This window comes from Antechinus flavipes, chromosome 1 (assembly GCF_016432865.1).
Source record: "Antechinus flavipes isolate AdamAnt ecotype Samford, QLD, Australia chromosome 1, AdamAnt_v2, whole genome shotgun sequence".
In the NCBI taxonomy this organism is placed as follows: Eukaryota; Metazoa; Chordata; class Mammalia; order Dasyuromorphia; family Dasyuridae; genus Antechinus; species Antechinus flavipes.
The window spans coordinates 654,393,891-654,418,400 of record NC_067398.1 but is presented as its reverse complement, the minus strand read 5'-3'; the positions used below and the strand labels follow the sequence as shown (position 1 = coordinate 654,418,400).

The 24,510-nt window shown below is 39.2% G+C and overlaps 1 protein-coding gene across 2 annotated transcripts in view; it reads right to left on the bottom strand.

Annotated features, from left to right (window-relative positions):
- Positions 1–137: 137 nt before the first annotated feature.
- LDLR (low density lipoprotein receptor) overlaps positions 138–24,510 on the bottom strand; it is a 36,494-nt gene continuing 12,121 nt past the window's right edge. The window contains exons 2-18 of one of the 2 annotated variants that reach the window (XM_051971554.1): positions 23,728–23,847; positions 22,256–22,378; positions 21,027–21,404; positions 17,414–17,536; positions 16,852–16,974; positions 16,260–16,379; positions 13,458–13,583; positions 11,867–12,038; positions 11,374–11,601; positions 9,188–9,306; positions 7,651–7,790; positions 6,342–6,483; positions 5,906–6,058; positions 5,381–5,521; positions 4,684–4,761; positions 3,559–3,716; positions 138–2,388 (exon numbers count right to left, since the gene is read on the bottom strand). In XM_051971554.1, coding sequence (XP_051827514.1) covers positions 2,353–2,388; positions 3,559–3,716; positions 4,684–4,761; positions 5,381–5,521; positions 5,906–6,058; positions 6,342–6,483; positions 7,651–7,790; positions 9,188–9,306; positions 11,374–11,601; positions 11,867–12,038; positions 13,458–13,583; positions 16,260–16,379; positions 16,852–16,974; positions 17,414–17,536; positions 21,027–21,404; positions 22,256–22,378; positions 23,728–23,847 — 2,480 coding nt within the window. In that variant the 3' untranslated portion in view covers positions 138–2,352. Of the gene's footprint in view, positions 2,389–3,558; positions 3,717–4,683; positions 4,765–5,380; positions 5,522–5,905; positions 6,059–6,341; positions 6,484–7,650; positions 7,791–9,187; positions 9,307–11,373; positions 11,602–11,866; positions 12,039–13,457; positions 13,584–16,259; positions 16,380–16,851; positions 16,975–17,413; positions 17,537–21,026; positions 21,405–22,255; positions 22,379–23,727; positions 23,848–24,510 lie in introns of both variants that reach the window. The other variant, XM_051971553.1, reaches the window with a different exon arrangement.

Here is a 24,510-nt window from a genome sequence, read left to right as displayed (position 1 = left end):
GGGATGGCTCATTCTTCTCCCAGATGTCTCTCTCTGGGCAATGTCCCAAGCACCAGCCTTCTTCTAGAGGACTCCCACGGACAAATGGAAGAAAGATAGAGATTAAGTGGAAAAGGAAACACACATTAACATAAAACTTTGCATTTAAGAAATTTAATTGATCACAGTAAGACAATCAGGCTACAAAAACATTTTGTACATAGTTGTTTAAAAAGTCTGACACCCACCCATTACAAAAGCGATCAGTGTTTCATGTGTGTGTGCAAATGCCATTTCCCCAGGAAGCATCAGCCACAGCGGTGCAAAAGTTATCTTTAGATATAGGATGAGAAGAAAGACCCCGGAAAAAAAAATTACCGTAGATGTGGAGGGGGCCCCAAGAAGTTAAAAAAAATAAATAAAGTGATTTTTAAAAAATGAGCGATAGTGGTCTCACCCAAATATACACAGAATACACAAAAAGACATATTGTGTGCAAAAAAAAATACTACACAAACAAATAACCTACTGACTGTACATGATTTTATTTACAGGCTTCAGAATGTCTTTCACAGCTTCTGGCAATAGAAGGTTGTAGTGCTTTATATCTTTTTCTATTCTAGTCTTTATGTCCTGTTTACTCCTACTTTCTTTAAACTGAAAAGGAAAGGGTCGGGGCAAAGGGTGAACAAACATTCACCAATCAGGAATGATGGGAGTTCGCCTGGCTCTCTCCAGTGTTATGTTCAACAAATATTTATTCAGGGCCCCTGAAGTGCAAGGCAAACAGTAGAAAGGCTGGCTGCTGCTATTCTTTCCAAAAGATTTCTAATTGAAAATATATAGCTCAGCATAAAGTGTGCCAGTCCTATGCAAATATTCTGGGCAAAGGGCACTGATTTAGATGTGCTAAGACAGCACATCTCCCTAAGTGAAGCAATGTATTCAATTGTGCAGTCTAGAAGGTTTGTAAGAAACACGAGGGGAGCAGACTTTTCAAATAATTCATTAGATGTGAGCTAGAAAGATAAAAGATGGCAATTTTAAACTGTATTTTAAACAACGAAGTCTTGACTTGGCTTTCCTGATTAATTTTTTCATTTGGAAATATTCAGAAGCACTCGCATACATACACACATACACACACACTCACCCCTTCTCATTTACTGAACAGTATACAAAATACTGCGAATTCACAAATACAATGAAATCTTTCTGTTGGCAGTTTGAAATTGGTCATCCTGGCCAAGCCCTCATTATTAGTCAAAATAATATATACAAAGGGAACAGTGCAAAATCATAATAAAATATAAAATTTACAAATATACAACCCTGAACTGAAAAAGTGCAAAAAAAAAAAAAAAAGAGAGAGAGAGAAGAGAGATACAAAATTCACCTATGAAAAGGAAGAAGGGTGAATGAGAGGGAAAGAAATGTCGAGTGGGGATAAAAAATCCCCAAACAAAAAACTTCATATAATGACAGACTATGAACTCCTAAGACCAAAATGGTCCAGAAGGAGTTCACCTGATAGTGTCTGGCACATTGTAGAATATTATACAATGAATGAGCAGAAAGTACTGTAGATGAGTGGTTAAGTGACAGAGGTTAGGCTCGTTTTAGCCCAAGGTAACCCCATGTTTGTTTACAAGTCACCTCTGAGGCAATTTAATGGCTTAAAAGAAGAGCACTGATGTGCTTAGAAGTTTGGGATTAGGGGAGGGTGGTGTCAGGTTGTCTACCAAGAACTCCAAGGTAGAAGTAAACACTTTCACTCCTGAGATAAAGGGACTGGGGGAGGGATGGGGTGCAGCACCTGACCAGGAGTAGCACCTGCTTCTAGCTGGAAGCCGCTGTGCTTTTAGTTCAGTCCCCAAGTCTCTACATAACTGAATCTTTTATCCAGGACTGTAGTAGAGGAAGCATCCAAATCCCACCAGAGAAATATTGCAACCTTACATCCAGAGAATCACCTCCAGCGCGTTTTCTGTTTCTCTTCTCCTTCACACGTAAGGGAAATTACCAACAAAACCCATTTGATGGGATCAAGGGATCCCAACAGAAGCTTGACTGCCTTGCCTCCAAGATGAATAAATATATAAAACAAAACCTCAAGCAGACAGTCAGCTTAGCCCAGACACCAGCAACAGAGGCCGTTCCTCTGAGGGTGACTGGGAGTAATGGCTTTGTTTGTTTGTTTTTTGCTTTCTCTTCTTTCTTTAGGTAGGAGGAATCAGTTAGGTCCCTTAGGAAGTAGCAGCAGTGGCTGCCCTGGGAGGTGAGCAGTTCATAAAGGAATAAGGAAAGAAAAGGCATTTCCCTTCCATAAATAAGCAGCAACTTTTGGTAAGAGGCACTTCTTGTGGCAACTGTTCATGCAATATCGTCTTCCAGGCTCACCATCTGTCTCTGTAAATGCAAAAAGGAGAATTTAGGAATGGCCATATTGTTTCTTCTACCCTGTTGTCAAAACTTCTGAAGTCTTTCCACATCAAAACAAGGGAAGAGGTTTGGTTCTGTCCCACCAGAAGTGGGACAAATAATCTACAGAGGCAGGATAGTATGAGGCGGAAAAGCACTCAAAAGTCCTGTATCTGTCCCAGCTCATTCTGTGAACCTGTGCAAATCATTTAATCTCCATTTATTCAGCTTCTACTATGTGCTGAGCATTGTGCTAATCACATTATAAATATCTCATTGGATACACACAACAACCCTTAAAAGTAAGTATTCGTGTTATCCCCATTTTACAGCTAGATAAGCTGAGACAGGCAGAGGTAAAATGACTTGCCCAGGGTCACACAGATAATGTCTGAGGCTATAATTGAAATCACATCTTCCAGACTCCAAGACCATTCTTCTATCTATTGCACCACTTAACTGCATCCAAATTTGAAGAGGTTATATATGTTAAAAAAAAATTATAGAAACTATTTTTGTAAAGGCCTTTCCCCCAAAAAAGTAAAGAGCTGTCCACCAAACAGGGAAAGGTTAAATAAGTTATCGTACATAAATGGAATGGAATACTAATGTGCCATAAAAAATAGTGATAGAAGAGTTTCAGAGAAACTGATGCAAAATAAAGTGTGTAGAACCAGAACAATTTATACAATTATAACAACACTCTAAAGATAAATTGCTCTGAAATGACTGATTCAATGACCACCCTTGACTGCAGAGGACTAGCAATGAAGCATGCTCCAGAAATAGAGATCAGGTTGGACTCAGGGTGCAGAATTAGACAAACATTTTTGCACATGGCCCAATATGGAAATTTGTTTTTCTTGGTTATACATATTTGTTACGGGGTTTTGCTTTTTCATCTTTTTTTTTTTTTTAATGGGAATAAAGAATAGGGGAGGAAAATCAATTTTAGTTTATTGAAAAAAATAAGTAATAAAAAATTATAAAGTGTTAAGTCAAGATGATCTCTCTCAGTCTTTAAAATTACAACACAGATTCCCCCACAGGGAAGGCAAAGTCTGTGTGCCATGTGATTTATCACAGGACCTGGCACACAGTATGCATTCAATGAATATTTATCAGAAGAGTGACTGAATGAATAAGCACGCCAATTACCGAGGGGTATGTGTAGCCATCTTGACTTCTACAGATGTGAACTTCATCCTCTGTGGTCTTTTGATAGACAGGATTATCAAAATTTATACTATTGATGTTCCTGAGTCGCCATTTCTTCCATACCACGTATGCGCCGAAGCAAATCAGAGAGATCAGAACTGGAGAAAGAAAGAAGAAACACAATGGGATACAAGCTATTTGAGAGCAGGCGTTATTTTTCATTTTGTCATTGTTCCAGAAGTCTCTAGCACTAATCTATGACATAGGGACACTCTTATATAGACTTCAAGGTCAAAAACAGAACAAGATCCCATAAATGAAAAAAACAAATGACAGCAAAAATATTTTTTGCATTAAAAAAAAATCTTACCAAAAAACAAGTAGGAAAGTAAGTGTATACCAAGTGGGGAATGGCTGAACATAGCATACTAAATAGAAAATCACTGTAAGAAATTGAAGAAATCTGCTAAGACATGTATGAACTAATGCATAGTGAAGATGTCTGTTAGAAGCCAGGAGATCAGTTTACAAAAAAAGAGACTGAAAAACTTCAGAACTCTGATCAATACCATGACCAGTCAAGGTTTCGGAGGACTGACAAGTACAGAATAAGACGTTTCTTTTTTTTTTCTTAAGAGGCATATATTTTGTCTTGTTTGGGTATGTTACCTAGTTATAAGGGAGGGTTCTATGGTGGGGGAAGGAGTCAAAGTCCCAGAGATCAAGTAAAGGCAAATAAACTTCTCTGATCAAAAATTTTCATTGCCTTCCTCCTGTCTCCCAAGTTTTAAACTCCTCAGAGTTCTCCACAACATGGCATCTCATTTCACTTCATTTTATGCTCTATCCAAACTTGGTTATTTGTGCTCCTTGAATATCCCATGTACTTTAGCCCCTCCATGCCTTTGTTTAAGTAAATGTTCTCCCAATCTCTCTTCACTTACTGAATACTGTATCTATTCATGAAAAATCAATTCAGATGCCATTCTATCCCCCACAGCTAATAGTGTGCACTGAATAAATCTGGTGACGTACATGAAATATAGTTTTTGGTGGGGTTGGAAGAAAGGTTAAAAAATGTTCTGAGACGAGGGAATTTATCCTTGCATGGTAACTGCATCTTACCTAATGGTAAAACAACGTATAGAGCTTTGGATCCACCTTGATGTTCTGGAGTGTCTTGCATGCCCATTGGATTTTGAACTGCTGAAGAGAAAACACAGGAGTAAGACACATTACAAAGCAGGGAAAGGAGAAAAAAAAAAAAACACAATGCATTATTAGTTTATCAGTGAAAGAGTGAACTATCCAATTGTGCTTCTTTTAAAAATTCAAATGATCTAGCTCCCATCTACTGAGAAAAAGTGGACTTTTAAGTTCTCAGACTAAATCCTTTAACTATCCTGTTGGGTGAAAGTGGCCAATCTACAGAGACAGCAGCAGACAGAGAGAGGGCTGGGGCCGAGGGTCAGTAAGACCCAAATCAAAATCTCACCATTCATATGAGGTGTGTATACTTGGGCAAGGGCACACAATGACTATCAACTAATAAACATTTATTAAGTACTTCAAGCATTGCACTAAGTGCTGTGTCCCCTACAATTCTCTAGGATTCCTCTACTGTCTGTAAGGACTTTTAATACCATAGAGGAAAGTGAGCCATCAGGGATGGACGGAGCAATTGCTAAGTTGCCTTTTCCCTCTGAGGTTCTGTGACAAGTCCCAAATCTTTGAGGAAGATCTCATTCACTTTTAACTGTCCTGGTGACCTAAAGGAACCTTAGATCAATTTAAAGTTCTCTTCAAAGTTGTAGAAATTTACCTTTTTGGGACATTGTAACCATTTCTGCTGTTGTGAGATCAGGAGTGCCATTTTTGGTGGTAGGCTTCCGAGTTGTTACAGTTGTTACTAACCGGGCAAGAGTGGTCGATTTAGTGGTAGAAGTAGCAGGTACAGTCGCTTCTGTAAGAGTAGAAATGTCCTAAGTGTCAGCAAGATTCTACTAAAACAACTCAGCACAGGACCAAAACTGAGCTTCCTCGAAATCCTGTGCAGATCCTGGGAGTTGGAACTTGGGCAAAAAAGGGAAACCGAGGCAGAATATCAAACCATAGTTGGAACTTGGGCAAAAAAGGGAGACCGAGGCAGAATATCAAACCGTAGTTGGAACTTGGGCAAAAAAAGGAGACCGAGGCAGAATATCAAAGATATTGATAATGGAACTTCAGACCTTTTAGCTAAAGGGAAAACCATCCCCCTCCAAAATCAGTTGTTCACTCAGTAAGTGTGCAGCCTGGGTAAGTTCCCTTGAAAGGCTAATGGTCAGGGATTCCTGAAGTCTCTTACCTTTGGTACACTTTTTCATGTCTGCAGCCAGGGCCATGCCGTCAGGACAGGCACAGGTGAATTTGGGGGAGTGAGAGTTGATCTGGGGAGCTGGAAGGCACAGATACTGGCAGCCCCCATTGGGAAGAGAAGTCTTCTCACACCAGTTCACCCCTGAAAGGCCAGGAAATACAGAGGTGAGCAAGCACCAGAACTCATTAAGCATTCTCTAAAAATACTAGGCACTGCATATGGCACAGAGAGCACAAGGACAAAAACCAAAGCAATCTCTTGCCATCATAGAACCCATGTTCTTCTTAGAAGAAACACATGGAGCCCCATGAATAAATGAAAATGGAAAGACTTCCAAAGGAGATCAGCAAGGTAAGTCAAGAAACAGAGATGCGAAGGAAGAGTTTCAACGTGCCATGAAATCCCAGAAAAGTCAGTCTAGTACCTGTAGGCTGGGTGAGGTTGTGATAGAGAACAATGTCCTCAGGAGACAACAGATCTTCTGCCACCAAAATGATATCGGATCCCGTGAGGCGATTCGCACTGAAAATGGCTTCATTCATAATATCTGTCCAGAAGACTTTATCCTAAGGGAGCATTTAAGAACAACAGTATGTTTTAACCAATGTATTTTCTCCATCAGCCATGAAGTCCCTTTGAAACCCAAACCCCTCTGACCCTCAGGTAGACATGCATATGCACAAGGAAGCTGTCAAAAAGGTCAATCTTCTCTCCTCTACAGGATGGCTTCTTTTTGTTAAGGGCAAGAATAACAGAACCCCCGATTCACTAAGACTGACTGGAGAAATCCCAAGGACTCTGTTCCCTCTGATCTCTCGTAAATAAAAATTATATCTGAACAAGGTCATAGAATCAAAGGATCATAGACCCAAAAATGAAAGGGACTTTGGATGTCTTTCTTAACCCCTCTTATTTTAGGGATGAGAAAGATTATTTGATTTGTCCCAAGTCATACAGAGGGTAGTAATAATACCAGCTAATATTTTCTTTCTTTTTTTTTTCAACATCATGAGGTTTTTATTATGTTAACATATGCCAACTTTCTTTTATAAGCAAATCATCAATTTCACATTATTTTTTCAATGATATTCATCTACTCATGGATAATGTGCTTTATCATGAACATGAAAATGTCAACATTCAGCTAATATTTTCTATAGCACTTTAAGAAGTCCAAAAAAGCACTTTTGTACATATTATTTCAGGTAATCCCACAACAACCTTGTGATATAGAAACAATTACTTTCTACATTTTATAGGAGAAAGGGCACATCAGGAAATCGAGGCTGAGATAAGTTAAGTGTCATGGCCAGGGTCACATAGTCAATAACTATCTGAGGAATAATTCATATTCTGTTCATCCTGAATCCAAATTCGACACTTTAACCAGATCATATCAGATCAGTGGCTCTTTCCACTATACAATTCATTTTCCTTTCATTAAAGGGGCTAAACCAGATAATGTAGGAAGAGCTGATATAGTTTGCAAATAATTTAAACAGAAAAAAATTACATATGTATCATGAGATATAGGTGAGGGAAAAAGGGAAAAGAAGAAGGGTTATTTAAAACTCCAGTGGGAAATACTCCCAGCCAAATCTCTGCATTAAAGCTTATTCCTCATAATTAAGCATTCAGAGCAAACCTTGTTTCCTGAAAAGAAACTTGCTTATAAGCAAAACAAGTCCCTTCCCCTGGATTATCACAATACCTAAATTGCCTCAAAGCCTCACCTCAAAGATTGCCAAGGAGAATGGGTGTGCAAGTTTGTTTTTATCCTCTAATACAATCCTCCTATTTCCACCATTGACATCCACGCTGGAGATGGAGTGGAGTTTGGAGTCAACCCAATAGAGACGTTCACTGGAAAGATCTAGAAATGAGACAGAGATGAGGTGAGAACAGCATGTAGACACCTGAACTCCTGGCCTCTTAGAGAGCTTAGAGAGCTTCTTGGCATTGAAGAAGCTCCTGCTTTCTTTCTCTTATGGCCAACTTCCAGCTACAAAAAAATGCAGAATTTCATCGGTGTGGGCATTATATTCCTTGTCACTATTAAGTGACACTTAATTAAGTATCACTTAATAATTAAGATTATTAATTAAGATCACTATAGCCTTTCTTTGCCTTGACAGATCATTTTTATGAGTAGTCCAAAATACATAATTCCTCAACTTTCTGGTCTGCACTGAGGGAGGCTGGACAATAGTCCACTCTGCTGGGCCTGAGTCAGACTGACCCTGCAGCTCATGTTTTACAGGCATAAACCTCAAGAACTCAAAGTCACTTCCATACCACAATCAAGCATCCAGAAAGGAGAATAATGGAGGTTATAAGGTTACCCCTATGCTAAAGATATCCACATAAACAGCTGTGGAAGCAGCTGCTAAGGGGTGAGATATATTACAGGAAATGTAGTTATCATATGTCTCTGCATTTCTCATCTTTAGAAAAAAATGAAAGATTGAAATTTCTGAGAAATTTTTCTGCAATTTAAACATTGTGTTACAAAGTGGGAAGAAAGTTTTGGTTTGGGGATTTTCTTTTTAAGATTTTGCTATCTTCCTCTTAGCGGTAGAGGGATAGAGAAGTAGGAGTATTCAATGGTGCCCTCACTGTTGGATGTGGTCACTGAATTAGCTGATTTGGCTTAAATATCATTCTTTGTTACAAGGCAAAAGGCATTAAGAGGAAATGAGTATTTCCCTTTCTATAATACTTTTTTGCAGAGGAACAGAACCACATACAGTGCCAGACTTTTTCAAGTGCTGGTTAGTTTTTTTTTAACCTTTTATTTTTTGTTCTTTGTAATAAAAGATGGCTTCTGGAGAGGGGGAAAGAGAAAGAGCACATGAGGAAATGAAAGCAATGTTAAAAAAAAAAAGATATATCCCAAAGAGTATTTCACCTTTTATTAAATGGGATAATAGCACTGACCTCACAGGGTTATTATGAAGATCAGATGACGAAATGTATGTTGCCTATTTTGTAAACCTTAATACACTACATAAATGTTGATATTATTATAGCATTTTTAGTTCTAGAAAATTACAATAAAATTTAAGCAAAAAATAATCAAATCTGGGAGGCTCAAAGTGGAGTGATATAGAAGCACTTTGCATTTTATCATCATCTTCTTATTTATTCCCAAACAATACCTATCTCATAAGAAATCTTTCAGTTCCAAGTCAGAGGCATTTACTTTATGATATTGTACTGGCAGAAGGGGATTGTTTTTTCTGACACGTTTCCTCATTTAGCACAACATACCAAGAGTGATTCCGTTGGGCCACTGTATATTTTCTGTCACCAGGGGGAAGCTGTCAACTCCATTCAGACCACTTTTCCCAATTTTGGCAGGGGTTCCCCAGTCTGTCCAATACATGAAGCTAAGAGGGAGGAGGAAAAAAGAACAGACATTAAAACTGAGAGAATCAAGCACTTCAGAATTAAAAGAGAACTAGAGGGACATCTAGTACAACTTACATCTGAATAAGAATCCCTTTTACCACACACCCAGCAAGTTTTGCTCAAGGATCCCTACTGAGGGAAAACTGACCATCTGACAGTAGCCCATTCCATTTTGGGAAAACTTTATTTAAATCATAGTTCATATTAGAATTATAGATTTCAGAGCTGGAAGGGAAATTAATATTTAGAGAGGAACTCAACTCTCAACTAGTATAAAATCCCTTTTTTCCTCATAATAAGCCTGGATCTGTCTCTCTGCAATAAACAGACATCGCATTCCTCCCACATCTGCCTTCTGGAGGCAAACAGAACAAATCCCATCTCTCTCTGCATTAGCCCATCAAATACTTGAAGAAAGCTATTAAGCCAACCAAGTTTTATCTTCTTAGGGTGAATATCTCTACCTCCTTCCACAGATTCTCCTACAATAAGAGCCAGCCTGCGGATTTCACCAAGTAGGGGACAGCATGACACCTACCTATAATGGCCAACCTACAGCTCAGTGACTCTGAAAACTGCAAAGCAGGAGGCAGGAGGTAGAATATTGTTCATATTTACTCTACTATTCTGGTATCCTTCAGTTACTCCTACTGCCCTGCTCTATTTAAATCAAGTGGATTCTAGAATTTCAGAGCCATTTTAGAGCTTATCTGGGCCAACATCTGGTGCAACATGCAAGAGCTGTCTATAGAACAAGGCACAATCTGCCTTTGTCGGAACATTTCCAGCAGCAAAGCTTTCCACCTCCCAACATAGCCCATTCCTAGTTTGAAAATTCTTTCTTAAATAAACTTAAACTGAAATCTCTACAACTGTCCCTAAACCATCATGCTCTCCTAAGTCATTTCTTCTCCAGACTGCTCACCCCCTAGTCCTTTCAACTCTTCCTCACAAGACATGAAATCTGAATACCCCAGAGGCAGCCCTCTAGTCTCTCTCTACTAGACATACCCTAACGCTGTTCAAAGGGAGTGCTAGGAATGAATCTGACTGTGGTCGGATCCAGCGCCAGTACAACAGGACTTCTGTTAGTAGGATATGATTGGGCACCTTCACCCCCGGCTACCTCCACCTTAGCCGTCATCCCCAACTCCTTCCCAGGGGAACCTTGAAATCTAAACCTGGGACCACCTGAGCTCTGATATTGGAATTTCCATTTGATCTTGTCTAGAATTGGGCCTCCACTCTACTTTCCATCCATCTCTATAACACAACACTGTGCCCCTTCTCCCCAGCTCCCTTGTATGTGATGTCTTTCCTCAAAGAATGGAAGCTTCTTGAGATCAAGAACTATCTTGGTTGCTTGTATATTTATTTCCTGCATTTAGCACCGTGCCTTGTTCATAGGAAAAGTAAAACTGTTTTCTCTGTCTATGGCCAGGACACAAAACTTGTGTTAGTGCATCCTAAGCTGCACTCCAGTTTGGGGGGATTTTTTAGGGAAATTTAAACAGTGGTATCAAACTAATATGAAAAAAATATCAAACCAGTCTCTTGTATTTGTACAAATGACTCTTCAAAATGAAAGGAAAAACTAATTCCCATCAATTGGATGGCTCACTTACATAAAACAACAGAAGCCAAGGAAGTCTGAGAGAAGGGCTCTTGGCTGTGCTACTGATTGTTTGTGTGGATTTGAGCCAAGCACTAAATCTCTGACCTTCACTTTACTTATCTGTAAAATGAAGGAGTACACTAGATAACTCTTTAAGATTCTTTCTACTTTTAAAATTCTATGATCCTAAAAAGGAATCTTCAAAAGAGTCCAACTACTTTCTGTGTACTAGATGGCTGGGTTCTCATATAGTGGTATATTCCTAGGAAAACACTGGATATAACCCCCACAAATCACTTCATAAAAGGCTAGTTTTGCTTTTCAGGACAAGGTCTCACCTATGGGAAAAATGCAATTACTAGAAAGTTCCACCTTCTTTCCTTTCTCCCAATATCCCCTAGAACATCATGTCACATTTAGAAATACACACCCATGAACTGGGTCTACCACAATGGCCCGTGGTTTTGCGCCTTCCTGCTTGAAAAGTGTCTTCCTCTTGGAGCCCTTAGTATTGGCTACAGAAATGGTACCAAGGACAGAGTCTGTCCAGTAGAGATTCCCATGGATCCAGTCAACTGCAATGCCATCTGGAGCCTGGATATCCCCACTGATCACGGTGTCATGAGTGGAAAAACTGTGGGCACTGTCAATCTCAGAGCTAGAATGAAACAAAGAGATCAAAGGAATTAGGTAAAGATGTGAGTTTCTTTTTTATTCCAAAGTCTTTGGGTTTGTTTATCTGGTGAGGAAGTCTTGAAGGTAAAAGGGGATTTACTAAAGAAATTATGTAATTTAAAATTTTTTTTAATTTTTTAAAATTTTTAAAATTTTGACATTTTGATTTTTTAAATTTAATTTTAATTATTTTAAAACTTTTTTAATCTTTAAAAAAAAAAATCACATAAAATCCACTTCTCTTTTACCTATAGATCTTCTTCTGTGAGAGGTCAGACCAGTAGATCTTATTGCTGGCAACCTCCATGTCCAAGGCTACAACATTCTTCAGGTTTGGAATGAGGCTAATGTATTCACTTCGGTCCAGAGTCATCTTCCTCACTTCGTGGCGGTTGGTGAAAAAGAGGTAGGCAATGGTGCCTAGGACATGAGGAGAAGCAGATTAATTTGAGAAGAGGGATCCTTTGGGGCAGCCAGATGGCACAGTAGATAGAAGTCAGGAAGACCTAAGTTCAAATCTGGCCTCAGACACCTAACACTTACTAGTTGGGTAACCCTGGACAAGTCACTTAACCCCAGTTGTCTCACCAAAAAAAAAAAAAAAAGAAGAAGAAGAAGAAGAAGAAGAGGGTCCCTTGAAACTCCATAATCTGACTCAAAAATTCCATACGCAAATAAAGATGTTTTCTATCTCTGTCCAATATTTGTGAGCAACAACTATTTCTAAGGGTGAGTAATACCCATTAGAGGAAAACTGGTAATAAATAAATATTTATTTAGTAATAATAAATTCTAATTTAATAAATTAATAAAACTCTACAGAGCTCAACATTTTTCTCACTTTTACAATCAGAAGAAAAAAAGCAGAGAATGAATAGAAATGCAAGGCAATGGTTTTTTTAAATATTTGTCATATTTAACAATCTTATTGAGGAATAATCTGACTCTCATTTTATAGATGAAAAACCAAGGTCCAGCTTTATCCAAGGCTACACAGTAAGTACAAAGCAGGGCCAAAATTTGAACTCAAACTCAGAAAATCCCAATCCAGTGCCCCTACCCAATACACCATTGATCTCTCCATGGAGAGAGCCATGATTTCTTAAGATTTCAGAAATTTCAAACTTCAGGATTTTCATACAGAAGTCATGAAATGAAAAGATATCCCTGACAAATGACCAGTGAGTGACTAGAGATATTTTCTATTCCTTATATGTACCAGAAACTTCAGTAAGTAACCTGCTACAGAATCTTATAAGGTGACATTGTGTAACAAAGAGCTGTTGGAAAGGAAGTCAGAAGACATGCAATCTCCTGACTACTCCAATATAGATTACTATCTATATAAACTTGGGCAATACACTTAAATCCTTTGAGTCCCAGTTTCCTTATCTGTAAGATAAGAATAACCTCCTCCTTGCCTGTCTTCCCTCTCTCATCCTGTGCTTTTAGGTGGCCCAAGTGACATAACAGACAGTGGAGGGCACTTTGCAAAGTGCAAAAAGCCATCCACATGTTAGCAGTCACTGTTAAATGCTGAAATGTGCTTTATCCAAGGCAAGCTCCTGAAAACAAGTTCAGTCAGGGTGCTCCCCGGGGGGGGGGGGGGGGGGGGGGGGGGGGGGGCTGTTCATTAATTGCTCAACAGTTTTCAAGAGTGAACACTCCTCCCGGTCTCACTTTGATCTGTTTTTTCATTTTGAGTTTCTATGACAAAGTTCAGGTGTTGAAATCCCTTGTTCCCCAGAGCCATCCCCAGTATTTCTCACTTGTTCCTCGGTCGTGTTATCTCCCCACACCCTCCCACTTCACTGCAAAGATCAAAAGCTCTGGGCTCACCAATGGCCTTGCAGGTCTTTGTGATCGGGTCAGTTTGGTAGCCTTCATTGCATTCACATTTGTAACTTCCCTGGAGATTCACACAGAATTGGCTGCAGATGTCTGGGTTCTGACATTCATCAATATCTGAAAATAAGCATAATAATAACAACGATGATGATGATAATAATGGTAACAGTAACAATCATGGCCAACATTTATATAAAGCTTTAGTTTTAAAAGGACATTACAAGTTATTATTCCATTCAGTCTGCATAACACCCTGGAAGGTACATGTTATTATTATTTCCATTTTTAAAATGAAAAAAGAAGGAAAAATGTTAAGTCATTTTCCCAGTTTCATACACAGCTAGCAAGTATTCAAGGTTAAATGTGAACTCAGGTCTTCCTGACTCCAGTCCCAGCATTCTAGCCCACGTGTCACCTATCTGGCAACAGGAGGAAGAGAACAAAGTCAAGGGATGATGTCATTTATATTCCAGAGAAGGTGAAATTATCCATGTGAGCAGAAAAGGGTTCAGTCAATTCCAATCCTGTAGCTCCCACTTAGCCCAAAAGTCAAGGACTACTTATTGGAGAAGAACGATCCATACTGGATTCTGCAGGATCCTGCCATTTGACCCAAGATGGCTAGAAATTCTGGGGGAATAATTTCAGTGTGAGTGTAATTTTTATTTTGAATTTCTCAAGCTGGGGTTTTATTCTTGAGAGAAAGAAAAAGTTCTTAGCAAGTGATTAAAAAAGAGACAAGAAGAGGGACTGGACCTCTGATTTAATTCATTACAAAGAACATTCCCTAAGGTGAGCAAATTCCCTTCAAAAGAAATGGGTACCTCCTCTGAAATGTATAATTTTAGAGAGCTGCCAAGGGCACTGAGTTGTTAATTGGCACAGCCAAATATGGAAATGTTTTCATGACTGCACATGTAAAATCATAGCAATTTGTTTGTCTTCTCAAGGCACAGGGAAAAGGAGAGAAGAAAGAAGAGAATTTGGAACTCAACATTTTGAAAAAGGCATATTAAAAATCGTTTTTACAAATAATTGAGAAAAAAACCATTTTTTTTTCAAAATGGCATAGCCAGTGTCATTCGGAGGAGGAATCTGAGCTCAGGTGTTCCAGGTTCTAAGGCCAATTCTAAGACAGTTCACTACATTACCTGTCAATGACACTAGGAGGAGGGGAGAAACTTAACTTGCAATTTCCTCATCAAGGAAACTCCCAGGTGAGGAGGATCCCTCTACATCCTCCAGAATTGCTAATTGCACTGAGAGGTGAGATGAAGTCACTTGCCCAAAAATCTCACATTCACAGTATGTGTAAGGCCCTTATATTTGTTTAGCATGGGCCAGGAAGATTTGGTTCCAGTCTACTTGGCTTCAAGCTCTTTAAACACACTAAGTTGTCTCTTAATGCAGTATCAAAAATATTTATTTTATACAGTGATTTTTTTTTTCCCATTAAGACAACTGAATTTCCTCTATTCAAGCCCTGGGGAACTAGCATTTACAGTTTTGTAAATGTTTCAAACCCAGAAGACTTCCTTAGATTAAGAGAATCACATAACCTAAGATATGGAAGGGATGGATGGTATGATCCACATCTGAACAAGGATCTCTACATCTTCCCCAACAAGTGGTTGTCCAGATTTTTTTTTTCTTGGAAAGGCCTCCAACAAGGAAAAAAATAATAGCTTCCAATATATTCCACTTCTGGACAGTTTTAATTATTAGGACATTTCTCTGCTGTCCAACATAAATTTGCTTCTTTCTAACTCCAAGTTTTGCTCTACAGGGCACACAGATTAAGTTTAAACTTTCTCTTTTGTGACAGTACTTCATATACTTGAAAATAGCAATCATGGCCCTCTAAGTCTTTACTTCTCCAAGCTAAAAACACAGTTTTTTCCACTCAATCTTTATATGACAGAGACCTCCACTGTCCTGGCTGCCCATCTTTGTGCTCTACAGCTTATCAATAGCATCCCTAACTGTGGTTCCTAGAACCGAACAGAGTGTAACATCTTCCATGACTTGCAATTATGTTTAATCTCTTAATGTTGCTTAAGATTACATTAGCTTATTATGAGTTCTTAGCTCATTTAAAAAAAAAAAAAACAAATCTCTTATAAATAAACTTACTTTCCTTTAACCTCACCTTCCCAACTTGAGAAGTTGAGTTTTTAAGCCCAGATAGGAGTCTTTACATTTATTTCTATTAAATTTTATTTTACACAAGATTCTGTCGCATCAAGTATTTTAACTCCATCATTTTTTCCCTTTAATCCTAATGTTATCATCTAGTAAGTCCACCAACCTTTCCAGTTTTGTATTATCTTTCAGTGATAGTGATATTTCAATAACACTGATAATAATGCTAAATAATGCTAAATAGCATTGATTAAGGTCTATTATGAGCCAGGCCCTATGCTAAGCACTTTACAATTATTATCTCATTTGATCCTCACAACAATTCTGGAAGGTAGGTGCTATGACTATATCCATTTTATAGATAAGGAAACTGAGGCATGGGAAGCTTATGTGGTTTTCCCCAAGTTATACAGCCCTAGCATCAGAGATGTAGAGCTGAAAGAGACTTCAGAGGCTATCTAATCCAACCTCCTCATTTTAGAGAGGTTAAATAATTTGTCTAGTGCCATAGATAAAAGTAACAAAATAAGGATTTGAACCCAAGCCTTCTAGTTCTAAATCCAGATCTCTTTCCAACTTCAGCAAAAATATTCTCCATGAATCTACCATGGCAAATAAATATGAATGGGGGAAAAACATTCAGCATCTTACCTTCACATCTTTTCTGGTCAACCAGCCGGAAGCCTTCAGGGCACAGGCATTCATAGCCTATCTTGAGGTCATTACATATATGTGAGCATCCACCTTTGTTGTCCAGACACTCATTGGTTCCTAAACAAAGACGACTCAGTGAAATTTAGGGCCCAAGATTGTCCCCTTTGAATGTTTTTGTCATTTTAGATTTTCTGAACTCTTCCTCACGCTTAAGGGTTTCTAAACTCTCTACTGGCTTCAGGTGTGTTAAAGGGGAGGGGGGAATTTCAAGGCAGACACACGTCTGCAAATTTCTTATACAGGTGAATAGTCAAGTTAAAACAAACAGCAAGAACAACATTAGGGATGAAAAGAAGTCATGAGACTGTTTGGGAGGAAAGCAGACCTGTCTCCTTTCAGAATTAGAACTGAGGAAGAAAGTTAGCAACAAGTCCACTAGAGTCTCAGACACATTAAGGATCCCCATCTACATCTGCATCTTTCCTTCTCTATCCCTCTCAGAGAGAAGGCACTCTCCTCCAGCTCTTCAGGCAAACTCTAAGCCCAACTCCCAGCCTCTAAAAGCCAAATCCAGGGATTTCTGTCTTACCACACTCCTTGATGGGCTCATCAGACCAGTCCCGGCAGTCTCTGGGTCCATTACACACTTTGTCAAAAGAGATACACTCTCCACTGTGACATTTAAATTTGTCCGGGCCCTCACACAGTGTTACTGTAATTAATAAAAATAGAAAAGGAAAAAAAAAACCCATTAAACATAGAAGAGTTCCTGAAACTTGGAGATCTTTCTCATTTGCATTGTCTAACCTCAGTAATAAACCCCATCTCAAAAGACACGATTGCATAGTTGGGAGAGAACCAGTCCAAGAATCAAAAACACGCTGGCTGAATTCATGTTCCTTGACATATACTGACTCTCTGATCCTTGGCAAGCCCTAAATATTTAACCTCTTAGTGCCTTAACAGCTAAGACCGAGCAGCAGAGCTGATACCAACTCATTGGCAAATCCCTATGTGGATGAAATCACCCACATATAAAAAAATCATCAGAAATGCACAATTCTCTTGCCAAGCACCAATGCCCTCCTCCATCAAGGATGTTCCTATGGAGAACTCCTTTGGAGCAACAGAGACATTCTGCTGGGTCTCACCGTTGACACAGCCCATCTCATCGCTCATGTCCTTGCAGTCATATTCCTTGTTGCACTGTCGGCTCCCGTGGACACACTCCCCATCATTGCACTGGAACTCATCTGGGCGGCAAGTGGCTTTGACTGGGAACAGGAAAGACCAAGAGATGTTCGTTTCTAAATTGTTATCATCAGTGTAGAAATTCCCAAAAGGAGAATGATATTTTAGTTTTTTTTTAATTCTTTTTTTTTAATAAGAGGAAGTACAGTAACCAGAGGGAGAGCAAGAATATTTAGATTAAAAAAAAAAAAAAACAGTGGAAGATGTCATGATATTAGGAAAATGTTTTCTCTGTTTTCCAGATCTAAGATCTAGCCAAGCAAGCTGTGCCCTAAGTTTGGTATAACAACAATACTCCATGCTCACCCTCTGGATGATCATCCTCTCTGGCAAAATCATAGAAATGAAGTATTGCTTTGATCAGAGGCAGGAGTGCTCTAAACTCATACAAGTTCTGGTCAGGGACCCTGCTGTGAATCAAACTTGTCACATTATTACTGTGACTCCTCATTGTCAGGGCTACAGTTCACTGCATGACCACTGATGGAAGTACTGAGATCTTCCCACACTGCCTTCTGTCCCGTCACTAGGGATAGAAATTAAATTTCTGTCCTAGCCTGCTCTGTTTGGCTCCAGGCATCCACAGGTTAGAAGCCGGTTCCAGTCTGGTTGACAAAGGTTAACGCTGTAGTCAGAGAAACATCACGCCAACTTCAATTCTTTTTTTCCAGTTCAAAAAACACCAGGCTGGGACATACTGTGCTGAGTTAAAATATACCATGATAAAATAGGTGAAATGGGGTTGGGCAGATTAATCATTTGCCACTAAAGCAAATTAAGAGAAGGAAAGAAGAAATTATTCTTTGACTAAGAAAGAATGGTCATATTTTTTCATTTCAAGTAGAAAGGGTCTTAGTTCCCTTGTGGACAAAACTCAGCAACATTTACAAAGATTGCTTTGTGAATGGTAATAATTTGTATCTGAACTGAAAATGATATCTAAAATCAACAACTTGAAATAATAATAATTATTTCTTGATGATAAAAATAATCATTTGATAATAATCAAGATGAAAAGAGAGCAGAAGTTCCCAAGAGGAGCAGCTCTCCACACTTCCAGTTTATGTCCTGGAGAGAAAATGGAAAGCCTCAGTGTGGGGGAAAAAAGAAGAAAAAGAGTCCGAAAAAATTCAAGAAAGGAGCCAACAGGAAAAGCCAAGGTCTCAAATAAATGTACAAAGTAAGGTTGTGGGACAGCTAATTGCTGTAGTGGATAGAGCACCAGCCCTGAAGTCAGGAGGACCTGAGTTCAAATCTGACCTCAGACACTTAACACTCTCTGGTTGTGTGACCCTGGGCAAGTCATTTAATTTCAATTGCCTCAGCAAATAAAAAAATAATAATAATAAGGATAATAAGCAAGATGAACCAAAAATGCTAATGCAGGAAGATGAAACTGACATCATGAGGATCACTGAAACTTTGTCAACTAAGACCCAATACTAGAATATAACTTTGTAAGGGTACACTGTGTTTAAAAGAAAAAGAAAAAAGAAAACATCCTCCCCTGTGGAAAGGATGGCAAATATCATAATAAATACTAAGATGTGGACATGAGGAAATTCAGAAACCAGAAGCAGGAAGCACAGTTGAGAACATCTGGGCGACAGTCAACAAAGGAAGAAGCAGAAATGACTATTTTTACTAGAGGATACTACAGATCACCTAAAGAAAAAAAAAAAACAGTTGAGGAATTTAGCGACGGACAAGTTAAGTACTTGATCTGAGCAACACTTTGAGCAGTCTTTCTACTAAAAGCAAAACATATAACAATAACTTCCTGCCTTGCTTTGATGATCAGTTCTTCCACCAAAAGATGTAGGAAATAAGGAAAGACACTTCTATTCTGGCCCTAATTCTCACTAAAAATGAGGAACTTTCTAGTGAGGTCATGGTAGTTGAAATCTTGGAAGGATGTGAACTGTCCACCTCAGAATATAAGAGAAAAGGAAAAGGAATAGGAATACGGGACCAGTCTGACATATACTGTAGATTTCAGAAGAGCAGTTTTCAATGAGTTCAGAGAAAGAATTGATAGGGTTTCATAGACAAAAATTCAATTGTTTAAGTCAGCCCAGAAAGTGGGGAGGTTTCAAAAATAGATGAGGAAGGAATAGCTAAGTATCGGTGGATAGAGCACCAGATCTGAAATCAGGAGAACCTGAGTTCAAATCCATCCTCAGACACTTAACACTTCCTCACTGTGTGACCTTGGGAAAGTCACATAACCCTCCCTCTCCAAAAAAAAAAAAAAATACATGAGGAAGTTGATCAATTGATTTCTTTCAATCAACCTGTTGAGATTACAGGATCTGAGTCTAAAGGAAGATTTATGGAAGGTAGGTATGCCCAGTGATGCTCAATGACACCCAGCTTAGAGATCACAGAAAACTCTATGATTGGGGCTGTCTCCAAGATTAGCAAAGGCACTTGCACCTTGCTGAGAGAATATACAGAACTCCTGATCACTATCTGACAATGGACTCCAACCTCAGACACTTAAAGATTTACTAGCTGTGTGATCCTGGTCAAGTCACCCAATCCAAATTGCCTTGCAAAAAAAAAGAAAGAAAGAAAAGAAATTGTCTAAGAAACCAGTGTGGATGCATGCATATGCAAAGTGAATACAAAGGAAAAATAAAAACAACCCCTACCTTTAAGAACTTAACATTTAGATGGAATATACCAATGGACTATACTTAAGAGAAGGCAGAATCAATATTATAAAGAAGTGTTTACCTTCAAGGGGGCTTAGCAGAGGCATTAGACTTTTATACAAGAATCAAAGTGACAAATGAGGATTGTCACACAATGAGTGATAAAAGAATCTGGGAAAGAATCAAGGAAGACTTCTGTGAAGGAGGTGATAAAGAGCTGTAGACACACTGGGGCAATACTTCCTCCCCTAAAGTCCCATCTGGAAATATCCTTTCCTTACATTTACTCCCCTATAGCTTAGCATTTCATAAGGCCACATGACTTTTTATGGAGCCTCAGTAATGTAAAATTTCTTCCTAGGCCTTCATGTACTTTCCTAAGAAGCTTATTAAAAAAAACCAAAAAACACTATGAGAGATTGGACTCGATGATCTCCAAGGTTCCTTCCAATTCTACACAAATCCTGTGTTTTGAAAGTTGAAAAGAGAACTCCAGACAACTGGAGAAGAGAATAAAAAGGCATTTCAGAGTAGGGGACCAAGGAAGGAGACCAAGGTTGGGAAGGAAACTCCAGAAAACTGGAGAGGACAAAGAAAAGGCATTTCAGAGTAGGGGACCAAGGAAGGAGACAAAAGGGGAAAGGCAACAGTCAGATGCTTATTATGCATGCACAGGTAGAAAGAGAGAAGGGAGACAGATTGGGGAAGACCTTCAGTGCCAGGCTGAAGAGTAGATTTTTCCTTGTTGGCACAAGGGAGCCATTGAAATTTATTAAGCAGATGAATGACAGAACGGCAAATTACATTTGAGGAAAAGTTACAATTATCAATGGGAAATTAAGCTTTGGGAACCTACCACATCCTTCTTCATCAGACTTGTCCTTGCAGTCAAAACCGCCATCACACTTCCAGCTCATGTGGATACACTCTCCACTGCCACAGTGGAACTCCAGAGAGGAGCAAGGCTTGGACTCCTTGACCAAGTTGTGTCCCCCACAGTTGTCAGGCCATTCATCGGAGCCGTCCTCACAGTCCTCATCACCATCACAGGCCCATAGCTTCGGGATACAGATAGTGTTGTTGCACTGGAACGTGGCCGGATTGCAGGTGGGGTCTGGACAATTCAGCTCATCACTCCCATCCGTACAGTCCCGGTCCGTGTCACAGACAAATTCTTGGGAGATGCATTTTCCATCATGGCATCGGAACTGGTCATGGGCACAAGTCTTAGGGGCTGGAAGAGGAAGAAATCTGGTGATCTTCAAGCCTATCTCCTCTGCCCCAAATTCCTCTTAGAATACTGCCCTGTGAATTTTCTTATAATTGGGACATAAATGAGTCATGCAGCAACCAGTATTTATTAGGAAGTTACTAAGGACTCAGTATTGGAATAGACACCTTTGGGACAAGGGAATTGGTCTAGGGCAGTGCTTTGTCTCAAGGAACTTGCATCCTGGATGGGGAGACAGGATTTATAGGCTTGAAGCAATTAAGGGATGGGTACAGAAAGGCAGGCAACCAATAAGCATTTATTAAATATTTACTATGTATATCAAGCATCTCCTTAAGTTACAAAAACACCCAAAACAAATAAAGTATGGAAGGGCTATATATAATAGTCCCTGTGAGGGGAGTGAGAACACCTACTGATGAAATCTGAGATATGGCGGGGCCCAAGTACCGCTCAGAAAGGGAGAGATTAGTATGGGATGGCAGAGGGACAAAATAAAAGCTTCCTGGAAGAGGAGGGACTGAAGAATGGGGGAATTTGGATTCTGAATAGAAAAGGGAAGGGAGGGCATATTTCAGGCAGGAAATGACTAAGGGCAATATTGGAGAGCTGACTGGTGGGGTTAGGGGTGAGGATGGGAGAATGACACTAAATACTTCAGCAGGTAAATTCCTAAATAGTCATAGTTGGTGATTTCTGAGCACTTTTACTCCAGAGTCTGCATATTCTTGAAAACCACACTGGATTTTAATTAGCCAGCATGTGAAATCGGAAGTTAATTCGAATGGATTCAGCAAGTTCTCACAAGAGCCCTCCCACTGCCTCCAACCCCCTCGGCCTCTTGCCATACTTACGGCAATCTTGTTCATCTGAACCATTTTCACAGTCATCATGGGAGTCACATTTCCAGGTGGAGGGAATGCAGCGATTAATGCGGCCACCGCAACTGAACTCTCCTTGTTTGCAGGTCACAGATGCTACAACAAACAGCAACAATCTTCGTTTAGACAGAAAAGGAGCAAGACTAAGAGACTGTGTGCAGGGGGAAGTGGGGAGACAGAGCCACTGGACTGGAGTTTTGACTCATTTAGAAATCATTCTTCTCCCCACTCTTGAGCCCCAACTTTTTTATTTGTAAAATGAGACAAGTATCTAATGATGAGTCCTTCTGGCTTTATGATGCAAAAAGCATTATACAACAAAAATATAAGAAAAAGCAAAAATATAGGAGTATTAAGAAGGATGAAGACCTGAATTTGAATCACATCCCAGATACTGGCTGTGTGAACAAGAAAAACTCTCTTAACCTCTCAAAGCCTCAGTTACTTCCTCTGTGAGATGGGAATCTCAATTCTGTCCCTCAAAGTTGTGGTGAAGAAAACTCTTTGTAACTCTGTAACTTCACTATAGAAATGAGAATGGTCCCAGAAGTTCAATTAATAGCAGCCTCCCACAGCTGCTGTGAGAACAGCATCTTGCAAACTAGACAAATATGACAGAAGTGTAAGGAATTAGTACCACAGGTACCAGGAGGCAAACAGATGATTCTCCCTTTGGAGGGAGGAAAATCTAGATTCAAGCCCCATCTCTGTCATATATTTAGCTGTGGAACTGGAAGGTAAGTCACTTAAGCTCATCACCTCGGTTCTAAGTGACTTGTTGACTAATATTCTAAGTAACAGAGCAAGTATCTATCTATATCTATGGAAGGGTCTAGACACAGAGGTATAGACAAAAAGCAAACATAAAAATACACACAAAAAAACTCCAACCAATCCTTCCCCAATTCCAAAAGGAAACACCCAATTACTATCTTATGAGACAAAATGGTTCCAAGCTATTGTGGTGTAGTGTCATTTAGTTGAATGAAATCAGTTCACATTTAATGAATGGATTACGCTCCAAGACATCTAGGACTACCCATGCACCCAGAGCCCATTCACACATTCCCAGTTCCTAACCAAGATCAATAACTGAGAGCCAATGATTCCCTTAAATCCTCTTGTCTTTGTTTTCCCCATCACAGAGAGATCATCTGCTTTAGACTGAACAAAATTCTCACAATCACTTGGTGAAGGCAAGTTGCTACTATTATCCCCATTTTACCTGCAGTTCACAGACCCTTACAGATTTCAGGAGGTCAGTGAATTTAGAAGGGGAAAAAAAAAAATCACATCTCAATTTTCAATAACTTCTCATTGAAATTTAGCATTTCCTTGAATTATGAAATGATGGGGGCACCATAAACTTTACCAGATTGTCAAAAGGAATTAATAACACAAAAAAAGCCCCCAACAAGCCCTGTTTGAGGTCAGAGGTGACTTACAGCAGGTCTCCAGAGTTTCGTCTGATCCGTCCTTACACTCAGCAGTACCATCGCAGACCCACTTATAGGAGATGCACTTTCCATCCAGGCACTGGAATTCATTCCTCTCACATTTGTCCACTGCAGCAAAATAAAGACAAGAGGGGAAGATAGAGAATGAACCAAAAGCTTAACAGGCCGCCAAACTGTCAAATCAATACCAGTCATGACTACCAAGTAACAATACTAATAAGAAACTCAATTAATCCAATTATCACTAGCTATCATTACCATTAATTTAACTCTGACAAAAGTATCCAGTTGGGTTCCAACCTAAGGATTATCATCAGATGGTTCTGCTTCCTCTTCTTAACTATTGTTAACTACAGAACTGGATCTGGGACAGGGGTCCCAAAGTTAGAGAAAGTCTTAATCACAAAGAAATTAAAGAGAATAGTAAAGAGTTAAAGAGGAAAGTAAAGAGAGGGACAATAAACAAAGTAAGTAAATTAATAGTCTCTAACCTATTATCTGGCTTGTGATTATCCATACAAGAAAATTCAAGTGGATGGATTTCTATTATTTTGGACTTTGATAAACAATTGGATATAAAGCTCACCCATCACTTCTTAAATTTTGAACAGACACTACAAATGAGTTGTACCATAGTGCCTGTCACACAGTAGACATTTAATATATTCTTGCTGACTTCAAGAGAATGAGATTGCCTTTGGGAAACTGCAAAGTCCTTTTAATTAATCCAAGCTTCTCTCCAAAACCAAGGTGCATATTTTTAAAAACAAG